This window comes from Ascidia mentula, chromosome 4 (assembly GCF_947561715.1).
Source record: "Ascidia mentula chromosome 4, kaAscMent1.1, whole genome shotgun sequence".
NCBI lineage: Eukaryota > Metazoa > Chordata > Ascidiacea > Phlebobranchia > Ascidiidae > Ascidia > Ascidia mentula.
Window position 1 is genome coordinate 5,560,484 of NC_138569.1, and position 13,909 is coordinate 5,574,392.

Genomic DNA, 13,909 nt, shown 5'->3' on the forward strand with positions numbered 1-13,909 from the left:
GCGCCGCGTAATAAATATTATATTCAACATGTGGACGGCGTGTTTTCATCCAAGGGGTTGTTTTCATGCCCACTGACAACAAAAATCATCTCACAGTTTCGGAAACCTTTGTATATTTGTATATATAAGGAGATTGCGTAAAGCCTGGATATGTGGGCACCAATCGACTCTATAACCACCCAGTATGTAAATCTCATCAAAATTACGCTTTTCTAATGAGGCTATTTAAGGTGGCCTAATCCTTATCTTGAATCACATATGCTTCTTACCGTTAACCTGATACAAGAATTAACGATGAGATACGCTAACACTGCAGTGACCACGCTCTTTTAAGAAATCAAACCAGTATGTCCCAACATGGAGTTCGCGGATACCTTAGGCGTTAGTTGATGTTTTCAGTGAAAGTACCGCTTAGTAAGTCGCAAGTGCTTCAGGTGAAACTTTTGCATGGGTCCACTGTATTTTTTTTTAAATGATCCAAGGTAACAGAAAGGTTGGAGAAACCACTGTTATAAACGATTTCCAGGAACTCCTTTCTGCGTCTCTAGCCTATGGTTCCGACTGGCGGAGACACAAGACAAGCACTTCGGTAGAATGCAACGCAGACGGCATGTAGTAATAATAATAATCGGTGGTAATAAGATTGGCGATAAAAAGGAAACCGTGGTAAAAGCACTTGAGAAAAAAAAAGGAAAAACAACGTCGAACAACAGGAAAAAACAATCACACACAAAGTAAGCAATAGGGGGTCGGGGGGGTCGGGGGGCGAACCTTTCTCATCTCATCTCATCTTACTCCCTTGCGCCGACAGCGACACCCAGCGGTAAACAAAGGAGTACGAACAGTACACCAACACACGTCAAAATCCACACACACCGACATCACGAAACGCTCGGTTGCCCGCGGAGTGCAAAAAAGTCCGCGCAAGCTTCCAGCCAGAGTGAAAAAAAACGCGCGCAAAATGACCTTTCCGGCAATTGAAAAGAACGAACTGACGCTTTAAGACAGGAAAGGGAGCCAAGAAATGCAAAATATGTGTCACGAAGAACAGGCGACTAAACACTATGAGAGGACGCGTGGCGCATGGTTACAGATCGCGCGTGCCGCGTTGTCACAGCTAAAGAGAACAAGTTTTGCGAAACGAATGAGGACACTCACACACCTATCTATGGGTACAGCACAGAAAAGCGGGCGACAAACAGCGCGCAAAGTGTCGCAAAAGTAACGCCGCACGGGGGCGCAGTTTGCTTGCAGGATTTCATCACGGGAATTTAATTAATTTGTGGCGGGCGCGAGAAAATATTAAGGCATGTCGTGCTTGCAATACGTCGAAGATAAAGATTTTAAGGGCTCGCTACTTTGAATATCGAAGCGGAATCAATTCGTGAAGAGTTTAGAGACTGTACGCGAGTGGGGCTTGAAGGTTTGTGATACAAATGGTTCGGCGAATAGAAACTAGCGGCTTCCTTATTCGGCGCGCGAATTTTTGAACTTGGCGTAAGTGCATACGACATCGCCCCAAATCCCACAGTTCCGTGCGCGCGGATTGGGCGTTCCAAGAAAAGCAAGGGAACTTTTTGCCAGTTGTTATTCAGTTTCGTGGCAAGAATTTGAAAAAAACAACAAAACGTGTGCTAGACAAAATGCGAAGCTGGAGAAAACGAAAAATGCTAAACTCCGCCAAAGTGTGAAAAGACCGAGAACATTGTAAAGGAACAAGCGGACCATAAAGTCGCTCAGGTCCAATGATTCCAAACAATGGAAATTTACTGGTAATATCGACTGCACGGTCAGGCTTAGGGAAGGGAGGTTCAGGTAGCTACGTCACGATGGAGCGCGTTACGTCATACTGCCACAGTTATCGTTTTATCGTAAATAGGTAAATAATATCGTTTTTTTGCCGATCGAATAGTCAGAGCAACTTTCAGCGTTCTGGCAATCTCCATGTGGTAAATCGGTCGAACACAATTGCACTGTAGGCGCGGTTGTAAGTGTGTTCATTAGTGTGTTAAGTCTTGTGCCCAAAAAATGTGATTCGCTGACGGCGAAATGTGAAAGAAAGTGGTAGGCAAGGCTAAAAAATTGCAGGACAATCGAAATTACGCGCGCTGGTCCAGAAAAAGAATTAATTACGCCACAGGCGGCGAGGATTTAGCGAATTTGGAATAAAAATGAACACAAGCGCATTGTGACGTAACAATGTGGATTTGGTGTCGCCACAAGCAGAATTTTGAGTGAAATTGGGTAATAAGTGAAAGAAAGAGGCGGGAAATAGGAGGTATGCAGAAAAATCCGGCCTGGGAAACGACGCAGTACTATAAAAGACAGGGTGGATTATATTCAGTTTCTCTTAACGGAGTGTGATGAAGGTTGTCCGCTTGTGGGAGCTATTGTGCAAATTCTAACATTTCGTGGTTGCGGCAGGTAAGGCCCGGGACAAGCGGACGTGTTTTGAGCACCCATCGCAAGTGAACTGACGCTTTGCAACTAACGTTTGGTGGGCGCCGTGAAGAATTAACTGCTTCTGAAATACTGCGCTAGGTATAGGATGCCGGGCGGCGATGGCGAGGGATTTTGCTGGCGTACAGTACTTTAAATCGCGCAAAAATTAGGGAAACAACGCAAATTGGAGACCAGGAATCTTTAAAACGCTTCTTCCGTAAACACTGCACCATGGGAGAAAAGCGCCGCCTTGCGGAAACAACGAAGCGATGCCGGTTGCCTGAAGGTGGCGCGCGCCAACGCGAGGAGTGCAAATCACATTTCTGTCGTGGCGTGGGCATTAAAAACAGTCGTAAAATGATTGCGGGGTGCTTTCAGTCATAGAGTAGGCGACCTTGCATTCGAACGCGTGGGGAAAAGTTGGGAGGCGAGAATAGGGAGTCTTTAAAACAACGAAACTCGCAACTAGACGAAACAACGTAAGAGTCTGGAATCAAACACAGTATTGGGACAGCTTCGAAGCGAGCGCTTGGCAAACGATGGAAAAATCAGAATGTACGCGTTGGGACAACGGCGAAAGGTTGCAGTACTAGGTGTGGTAACAACGGCGAAAACGACGAAAAAAACACGGGTTTTGTTGCTAGCGCGGCCGCGAAAGTGCCTTTATCCGAAATATCCACCAGTAAAACACTTACACGCACATAAATGCACACACAGTCGCACACAGACGAACCTTGTCAACCACTGGTGCGGCAGCGCCACCTCGTGGCGAAATAAAATAACAGCGAGGAAAAATGTCGGTTGAGGACAAAGCATGGGAACTGGTCACGCGCGAAATTCAAGCGGCTGAGCATAAAAATGTCGGCGCAAGACAGGCGGAGCTGTAGCAGGAGAGTGTTCGTGTAGGAAAAAGGACAACGCTAACTGACACAGCGGTGTTGGTTGGTTATTAAAAAGCGTGGAAAGAACCAGAAGCGGAGGCGGTCAAGCGCGACAAATCGACCAATCACATGTTTTCACCGCCCAACAGGTTCTCGGGCAGCAGACTGTGCATTGGGCTCATGATGCGCGACATGTCGTCGGCGCCGCCGGACCAGGCCGCAGAGCTTGGGGACGGGCCCCCCGCGTTTCCCTGCCAACCGCTCATGGGAACGTTGTTGTGTGTTGCGGTGCTCCACAGAGGTTGACCTGACGCCGAAGTGGACAAATTACTTGGTTCAGGCATTTGCCCGGGCATCGGTCCACTTTGCTGGGTCATGAACCCACCCGTGGAACCGACGCCGGTGACGTAGCGGCTGCCGGCACTGCTGGTACCCGGCCAAGGTGCGCCAGTTGCCGACACAAAGTTGCTGACCTGTAGTAATATGCGTATTGTGGTTATTTGTGCAGTCATAGCTTAAACGACCCATTTTGCTAAAAAAAAATCCGTTTTCAAAAATTAACGCGCTTGCCTTGTCTGCTGTTAAAACCCACAGATGGTGCGACATTTATAAACCGCCAAAGTGTTTAAAAAACCGGCGAAAACACTAAACTTACGTCGTTGTCTGTTGCCACTGTAGCCACAAGCATAGTAGATCCAGCCATGTGCATGTTTAAAGCCTTCTTCGCGTTTTCGGCGTCGTCAGGCGAGGCGTACTTAACCAGTGCCATGCCTTCCATGGGGGCCTGCGGCTGGAATGACATCATCCCTCCCTGCTGTACACACAGCTGACGAACGGCTCCCATGTCGACCTGGGGCGTAGAAAAATTTTAGTTCAGTTTAGGCGGTTTGAGGCAAGAATAGAATGCTGTGGCTAACAAGGTGCATTTATGGAGAAAAAATTAAGGAAACCTTATCTAAATTACCAGTCAAAAACTGATTATTGGACATTTTCCTGAAGTCTAATTAGAATGTTTCGCGTTTTAACCAACCTCCAATAACCTGAAATGGTTTCATGAACAACAACACAAATTGTCGCCCATCCCACAAGTTGGCATGGAAATGAAAATTGATGTATAAAAGTACAATGATTTGAGTTACCTGTGCATTTATGTTGGTAAGAACAAGCCAAGAACCCCTGGTATCTTGAGCTGGTGGCCGATTTCCCCAAGTTCCTCCTGCAAACACACATGAAAATCATCTCTAGGCACATTGTAAACCATTACTACTCGGCAAGTTGTTTTGATTTGATTTGCATTGCATAGGTTTAGGAAAAAATAAAACTTGTATATCTTATAGGTATAATTGAATATATGGTACGAACTGAAACAAATTATTATTGCAGTGTTACATCACGAACTTGTGCATTTCTTTTAGTGTATGTCTCAAGTTTTTTTACTACAAGAAGGTTACAATGCACAAAATAGTCACAGTTTCACAAGGTTGCCAGTATGCTGGCTTTGCCCTTAATTTCAGATGATGCCCCTTAGTGGTTTCTCGCATATAACTTGCGACACCAAGGTGTTTTAATATTTTTAAATATATCGCCTCAACCAAAACTATGGCATATGAAGAAACTTCTGCACACACACCTTGAGTACTTCTCTGAGCTGCATTCTGATCCCATCCTCCCAGATTGTTCTCCCAGCCTGGTCCCTGCTCCTTGCTTGTTACAAAAGGCTGAGCTTGTGTAGAGAGTGTTGATTGGCCAGTGGAAGGCATTTTCCACAGGTCATGAGACAAGGATGGCCGTGATTGGTTGTTGGTGGTTGTCGTAAGTGTGGCACTGTTGGCACCTGCAAAAGTAGACATTCAAACATTAAGAGACTGACCCATAGTGCTAAAAACATAGACATGTCACAGATCATGGGCAAGGACATTGAAAGTTGTGTAAATCATTATGTCACTGCTCTGTTATTTTGCAGTTGTTAACCACAGCATTAAAGTGCCACAATAGGTGAAAATGTATATCTGCACAAAAAACTAGCATTAAAGTAGTGCAGGGGTCAGCAAGCTACAGCCGGTGTGTCGCATCTGGCCCGCCCAGCAAAATCAACCTGCTCACAGCCCCTATGGAATTTAATCTGACTCGCAAGGTTTAACAAAATTTGAAAGAGAACGATATTGTTGGTGGAAAAATAGTACAAACCACTCATAAATTGCAGACTTTGAGTTTTGCCCACGGCAAAAGAAAAAGGTTTCTGAGATTTTAACCCCTTGTCACAGCAGCCTTCATACTGATGAAGAATTCTGTTGTCTACATATGCATGCTTGCTTTAGCATTAAGTTTTAATGTGCATACGCAGAAATACGCTAATCGTTTATTCAAGCAGCAACTTACCAGTTGACCAAGGTGCAGGTTTATTGGCTTCAGACCCTGTTGTGTTTGAAGAGGAGGCTTGGTTGTTTGGGTCTTCTATGCTGTTGCTCTGAGCGCCTGTCGACGATTCGGAGAGAGCACTTCTCTCTCGTTTGAGTACCTGACCAAGTCAGAATTAGATGAGTGTTTAGTCATATTAATTAACGCCACAAAATTTTGAACTTGTGTTAGAAAAAGTTATTATGAAGGGATATATGTAACAGAATACATGGATTGCTTTTAAATATATACCCAGTGGCAAGCCAAGAATTTAAACATCTATTACAGACCACAAGACCACTGTTTTAAACTAACTTAGGAGGACAACTATCTTAGCCCTAAGATATGAGCATACACCTATTGTAAGACTTTTACATAATTATCATGGTGGCAACATCCTTTTGCCTTTAAAACTACAGTGTAAGATGAAAAAGTGATTATACCTGGTCAGCATCTCGCACAGTGTTAATGGACATGGTTTTTGCAAAAGCAACACTTCCTGGTGTTATGTCAGGATCAGATTCAGGGTCGATATGGGGGAGTCCCTTCCATGGAACACCAGGCTTGAACTCCGGAGGTCCAATGTCAGTCAACGAAGAACTGAAAAATATTTGTTTTGCATTATAAGTATATGTATATGTTTTTATGGAAATCTGAACAGGGTATGATTGGCATAAGTTTATAATGAAGTGTTTCTTAAACCATTATCAGTTACGTTCATCCAAACTGCGTCAATTTCATCCATGTCAAATGTTAAAAAAAATATTTTATTTCAACAAATTCTGTGACTATTTTTTGAAGTCAATGTTACAAATTGCAAAAAACAATTCTCATGTGATAAAAATTGGACAAAACAAATCTTTATGAGATGACAGCCGGCCCAACTATGGTCAATGTTAGTTGGATACAAAATATATATCAACAAATCAGTTATTCTGTTGTCGCTGGTAGAACGACAATGCTCAGTAGAGGGATAGATTCTGGCAAAGTTAAAGAATCAGATATAACAACAAATAAATTCTATATATTCCCCCAGCTTCTTCCATTTACTCAGTTGAAAGGCACTGTTGTAAAGGACAGGTTTACCTCAGACCATATATTGTGCATTTCAATTTATACTAACAATTTGTGGAAGCAATTCCAAATAGCTGAATTTGTGCTGCACTGATATTTTTGTTAAAAGTGGTCCAAATTATGTTATGCAAAACTGTTTATCAAAAGCTTGCGAATGTGTAAGGGGCTTGAAATATACAAAAACGAGAACTTTCGTTGGGTTAACAATATGCAATTTCTCATATTGAAAAATTTAATAATTTACTTTGCTGCCATGGTCCACAGCCAACACATGGACAAAAACAAAATCACATATTCTCATTTGCGCAATTTCAGTCCGTTGAATTTGATCACAAGAATTTAACGTCATTTGTGAAAAGCGGGGCTACCTTCCAAAGTCAGTTTTCCAGGTCATGCTTGTCAGTAATCCTTTTTGCTAATTCCTTATATATTATTTATCTTTTGCAGTATTTTCAGTAGTGTGATTTAAAGCTTACGTGTTTTGATCTGTTGCAGCAGCAATGTCGTTGGGAAGGGAATTTACTTGATCCAGTAGATTGTTGGACGGCTTGCCTAAAATACAAGCAAATTGTTATTAAACCCTGTACCAAGTTTTTTGATACATAAACATAAATAAGCAAAGTGGAGCCATTAATATAAATTGTGTAAGCTGCAGACAGAAGGCCACTGTTTCGGGCACACCAGCTGCACTGATGAGAACTTTCAGGTCCAAACAGTGGCCATCTGTCTGCAGCTTACACAATTCATAAACATAAAGTTGGGTCTTTTTTCAATTTCAAACAGAAAAGTGCTTATTGAACAGCAGATGTAATGCAAAAGACATATTTGACATTATTTATTTGTAAAGATCACCTACTTTGGCTAAGGTGTGAAGCCATTAGTCAGCCAGTAAAACACTTAAATTTATTTTAATTTTACAAACTTAACTTACCAAAATCATTCAACATAAATGCAGATCTTCCTCCAAGCTTGTTGATGTCGTCATATAGCAGTCCATTAATACTTCTATCCCCTGCTGGACCAGGGTTAATACTTGGCATGGAGTGGGTTGGCATTACGTTGCTGTCAAAACCACCTGGCATTGGCTTTGTCTTCCAGTTCATGAGTCGTGATGAACTGCCAAACAAACACATGATTAGTAAACACCATTTACAACATCCAAGGCGAAGAAGAAAAAAATGCATGGGGTTGCATACCCAAGAAATAAAAGCAATATTGTTATTAAATGCTGGAGCTATACATCTTATCGTGACATGAAAACAATGCTCCAAAATTATAATCGTACCTGCTGGTTGGAGAAGGAATAGATGAGATTGGCATCCCTGAAGGGAGCGCTTGGCCAATGGGCCCCATGTTATTAAGAGGAGACATCATAGACTGTTCTGGATTGCGAATGTTTGGAAGGTTCATTCCCCCGAGTTGGCCATTGCTCTTGGCAAGATTTGGTTGTGTTTTCTGTAGCATGTTTTGCATTATAATGCTCCTTTGCGTCTGCAAAAATACAAGAATGTGATTGACGGTTTAGCTGGGTCTGGAAGATTGCCCAAATGTTTATTTTTATTGTGGTGTTAAATTGCGTTTGCAACTTATCATCAGACTGCCTATTGACCTCAGGCTGCTTGGAATTATTTTCGTTACTCAGGGATTACTAAAATGTTTTTCGCTAAAAACAACTAAAACTGTTGTTCTCAAGCTTTTTCAAATAGTTTTACAACATATTGCGTCAAATAGGAAATTATGTGAAAATGCAGCATGTAAAGTAAAGAATAGTACAACATCCCTGACATGGTATCCATGTAAAAAATAAGAAATGGGAGTATATATATAACGTGTATTAGGAATCATTCAATTTGAATGATGTGAGCAATAGGACTGAAAAATGTCTATGACTTTTGTAGCAATGGTCCAGGCTTGGCAATAAAACGTTTTGAAATGCAACGTTCAGATTCATAACGCAGGGCTTCTTAAACTTTTCAAGGTAACGGTACACTTGGATCCCTCAATTTGTTTGCACCACACCAAATTTTGTAACAACCGAGAAGTCCAGTCATAGAAAACACTACACCATCACTCATCTACTATTACATTCTTAATTACACCTACCTCAATTTGTGATTGGCTTTGCTGCAATAAATGGGCCATATGTTCCAGTTGTTGCTGTCTTGGCAGTGAAGGCAAATTCTGTGTAGAAAAAAAAATAATGTTTAAACCAACAACTTACTTAAAATGATTTTGCATTGCATAACAGGTAAAAAGTCACAGCACATGTTTGCAACAAAATTGCTGTGTTTCACCACTAGCATGTGTATTGTACAAAACAAACCTTGTCTTGGCGGATGCTGTTTATCTGCATTTGGAGTCGTTGGCAATCAGCAGCTTTGCTTACAAGTTGCAGCAGTGCCTGCATGTGTTGTGGTGACATCAGCTGTGGGTTCAACACCTGAGCTGGAATTACACCAGCAGCAACCGCTTGTTGAATCTAAACAAAACATATATATTATATTCAAGAGGTGGTGGTTTGGTGAATGTAAAATAAAATGTTCTACTTTACTAAAAACTGTGTTAAAACAATCAAACTGTTTGAACAACTTCACAAACTTTAGGTATAGAAACGGAATTACTTGTTTCAAATTTTACTTTTTTACGAAATCAAACACTATGCCCACATAATTTTGAATTCTGTTAAGTCATACAAATCTGTATACTTTTCCTTGTTGATTACAGTGTTAGGTTATACTACCATATGCCAAAGTAGAAACACTGACTATAATGCAGTCTGTGACAACAGGAGTTTGTACTATTTTTCAGAATTTTTTCTGTTATTTTGCAGTCTAACTTGCTCAATTAAACAACAAAAGGAATCAGAACACACCGCTATAATACTGTAAGCACAGGATATCCCATTGGCCACCAAACCAAAAAGTGCACATGCATTAAAGAGTTGGTTGACTGACAAAACTAACCTGATGAAACTGGTGTTGCAACTGTGGAGGTGGAAGCTGATTCCTGACCATCATGTTCTGCTGGTTGATGTTGGGCTGTGGTGGCATCATTCCACGGGGTACTACATAAAAGCAGAGCATTTTGTACAAGGTGGTTTATCACAACCAGAACCAAATATACTACTTTCTGTCATTTGCATTTAAGTTATACCCTCATCTGGTTTCACTGTTATGTTTTCATGTTTAGCATTAAAAGGTATATGTATTTGCAACAAAATGCATCAAGAAATTGTAATTAAATTGCCAAACAGATCGCCATGAGTTCATAACAGCATAAAAAACTATACCTTGTCAATTAACCAAATCTACCACATCTGCACAAGTAAAAAAGTGATAAAAAAAAAGAATTTTAAAAGTACTCACAGCCACAAAATAAAGTTGACAACACATGGCAATATACACCATAATAACGCAGGTAAAATTGTTTTTACATTGGTAATGTTATTAGCTGTCCTGGTTTCTGTAAACATCACAATGTGACATATATTACATCATGACCTTCCCTTTTGTGGGTGTCAACTTGACTGAGTGTTTTTTGACTTGGGTCTTGGCATTTACCACAACTGTTCAGTTTAACTGGTTGTAATTATGGTTTTATGTCCCTTTTTGGCAAACGCTTATGGCCGACCTGCCAGCTGCCATAGTGAATGGGTGCAACGCAATGTTTTTAATGTTTATTACCTAGATCCATGCATGTATATTAGTGGCTACATCTTCATTTACTTCAATCAAAACTTTGCCACATTTTAACAAAGTTTAGCCTGTATATACAATATTTAATCTACAAAAAACTGAAAATTCTTCTGACTAAACACAGAAATATGTGCTTGCATTTAATCACATTATTAAGAAAACAACTTTTAATTATTCAATGTTTTTTGAAACAAGTAAATATATTTATTATAAAATAACTCACTGTAATCCATTCCACTTTTCATAACTGGATCAGGCTAAAAACAAAAAAAACATATACTAACCAATAAATTACTACTGTTGCTTTCAGGCATGTTTTGTTGCTGCAATATGGCTTTCCCGACAACAACAACAAATTAAAAAGCTTGCAATTGTATATCTGTTTGAATTACATTTTCACAACAAGATATAGGATTTATTCATTTTGTCAAATTATAAAGCTCACCTTGCTCATTTGCTGTCCCCACCCACTGTTTGGCGCTTCACTTTGAGGCCACTGCTGTTCATTTGGCTGGCTCCAACCCATGTTTGGTTTACTGACAGTGTTCCAATTAGAGGCAACACCTCCTTTGCCCCATTTGTCACCACCAACTTTGCCACCCCAACCAGTGCTGCCATTGTCAATGGTATTGGGTCGTGTTGGTGAGGCATCACCCCAACCCTTTGGCGATGGAGGCCGATTAGCTGCCGGGTTTACTTGTGGTGGAGCACCCCAGCCCTTGGCGACTGCTTCTGTATTGGCATTGGAGTTAACAGGGGCTGCAGGCATATCACCCATGCCATTCTTTCCTTTCTTGTCCCAGAGATTCACTTTGCTGTAGACACCTGGGTCGCCCCATGCTGCAGTACCATTGTCCACTGTGCTCGGTCTACGAGCTGTCATAGGAGGTTCGGTTGGCCTGCCCCAGGTAGCGGGATCAGACACAGGGGACTGTGGCATTGGATTATTGCCCCAATTTGAAGCAGACTGCATAGGACGAGAATTTCCGCCAGCTCCCCACCCCGAAGCTGATGCACCACTATTATCTGCTGGTGGCATGTTGCCCCAGCCTTGGTTGGATGGAGCTTGCTGGGGCACAGGGGCACCCCATCCAGTCGGTGTTACTGGTGTTGGACCTGGCATGTCGTTCCATCTTCCAGCAATGTTCTGTGTATTTGGTTGAGTCTCTTCCCAACCAGAAGCAGCACCAGAGTTTCCAGACCCATATGCAGGGCGTGGTTGCTGGGGTGCCTGTTGTTGTGGTGGCACACCCCAGTTTTGAGTGGGGGCTGGTGGCTGATTGTAGTTGGCCCCAGATCCCCAGTTATTTCCAGGCTTGCTGTCACCCCAACCAGGACCTGACGGCATCTGAGAGCCTGGCTTACCCCATGCTTCAGTTCCATTACTTATTGAAGAAGGTGGACGACCCATGTTTGCATTGTCCGTGACATTCCAACTTGTGCCCTGCTGTATAGGCTTTTTGCCCCAGCCTTCATGGGAATTGACAATCAGCTGTACCGGATCCGGCTCGCCAGGGGTAGGAAGTGGTGTGGTTCCTGCAGAACTTTCAGCCAGGTCTTGCTCACTGTCAGCAGGAGGTGACTCTGAACTACCTGTGCTGGATGGTAAGCCTGCCGCTGCTGCCTTTGCCCAGGAAGAGGGATGAGTGTTACTGGACACTTGTGTTGTGCTTGCAATGGTCTGAGGATTGCTTGGTGCAGGTGGCTGGGGTGGTTGCGGAGGCTCAGGAGTTTGCATATTGGTGGTCGGCAAGTTTGGGGAGGTTTCAGGTTGGGCACCCCAGCCACTACCGCTGTTATCATTGACTTGTGGTTGTGGCACCTGGGTTCCCCAGCCACTACCGCTGTTATCATTGACTTGTGGTTGTGGCACCTGGGTTCCCCAGCCACTACCGCTGTTATCATTGACTTGTGGTTGTGGCACCTGGGTTCCCCAGCCACTTTGCTGGGTGACAGTGGATCTGCTCCACACAGCAGTGCCATCATCAACTGATTGTGACTGTGGCTGCTGTTGACCCCATGAGTGGCCTGAAGGCACTCCCCATCCAGACCCTGCTGGTGGTTTTGCCGAAGTATCTGGTAATCTTCCCCATCCAGAAGTACCACTGTCAGGTTCACTTGGAGGGGCTGATCCCCAACCTGTGTCATCTTGTGTGGGTTTGCCTTGTGGCTGTGTCATACTGGTCATACTATCTTGTTCAGATGGTGCTGCACCGAGCTGCGGCCAGCTTGCGGGGTTTGTCTGTGGTGTGTTGACAACAGAACCTCTGTTCCAGTTGCCTTCAGAAGATGCTATATTGCCACTGTTTTGCGTGGCCCACGGAATATTTGCACTCATTGCAATAATTCGCAATAAAGCATAGTTAGACTCTACATCAATGCATCTGTCACAAATGTATCAAGTGGGTAATTCTGAAACAACAACTTTTGGTGCAAAACAAGGGCTTGTATGCAAGGCATGTTAATGCAACAGCAAATCGCATATAAACAAACACCTGTTTTCATATAATCACGAAACTGTTGTGTATGAATTTACTATTAGTAATATGACCAGTTACACTGGTTTATTTGTAAATAAACACATAGTAGTCAAACATCAATTTATTTTGCAAAAATTAGATATACATACTCTTAGAAACTGTAGCGTAATGCTTCACTGCCTGTAACGCCCCAGTAATTGTGACGTCATATGTGGCCTACTATATAAGGCCGACCAGGGCTAATGTGAGCCCTTACCGCTTGTAGCAATTACGTCAATACATGGTGTCAGAAGTGGGATTCGAACCCACGCCTCCATTCGGAGACCTGATTAACATATCAAATTTGAAAAAAATATTGCACATGTATGTTATATATTTACCGCACACATCTGCAAAATTTTATCAGTAATCTGTACAAACAAATAAAGGAAAAAGGGTGGTACAAAAAAAAACTTTCGCTATCACAGCCAGTGAAAAAAACATGTGTGCAAATTTCGATCTTTCAAATCTTGTAACCATACAGACCACAACTTGGTATGAATCAGTAAAATAATCAAAATGAAGAATATTTTAAAACCAAGCCACAAAAGTCTTAAAAGACAGAGTTTCATTTTCTAAAGGCTATAAAGCAGAATTTACACGGCAAACACAAATCTATGTCACAGACTTGACTATTTTAGATAATCACATAAATGTCACCAGTTCAACTTACGTCAAAATTAAACGCTTTTCTATAGATTGTACTTTCATTGTATTCATCATCAGTGCGGCAGAGAATGTACACGCAACTTAAGTAACTTTTTACATAAATACATTATGTCAAGATGTCCAACCGCGGATAGAAAAAAAATGAAAACGTCTTAACAAAGCAACAGTCTTAGCACATCCAACTGACGCCATCGAACGCAAAAATCCAGCAAAAATTGTGATTTCGGCATTC

General features: G+C 42.2%; 1 protein-coding gene across 1 annotated transcript; it reads right to left on the reverse strand.

The window, feature by feature from the left end:
- Positions 1–595: 595 nt before the first annotated feature.
- On the reverse strand, positions 596–12,868 carry LOC145898459 (uncharacterized). Its single transcript, XM_082986917.1, has 14 exons — positions 10,935–12,868; positions 10,713–10,746; positions 9,758–9,858; positions 9,118–9,273; positions 8,898–8,975; positions 8,080–8,285; positions 7,726–7,910; positions 7,271–7,346; positions 6,164–6,320; positions 5,703–5,841; positions 4,954–5,157; positions 4,463–4,539; positions 3,979–4,173; positions 596–3,796 (listed from the first exon to the last, which is right to left on the reverse strand). Exons 1-14 carry the CDS (start codon positions 12,825–12,827, stop codon positions 3,449–3,451), a joined length of 3,849 nt encoding a protein of 1,282 aa, XP_082843043.1. The 5' UTR covers positions 12,828–12,868; the 3' UTR covers positions 596–3,448.
- Between the last annotated feature and the right edge of the window lie 1,041 nt (positions 12,869–13,909).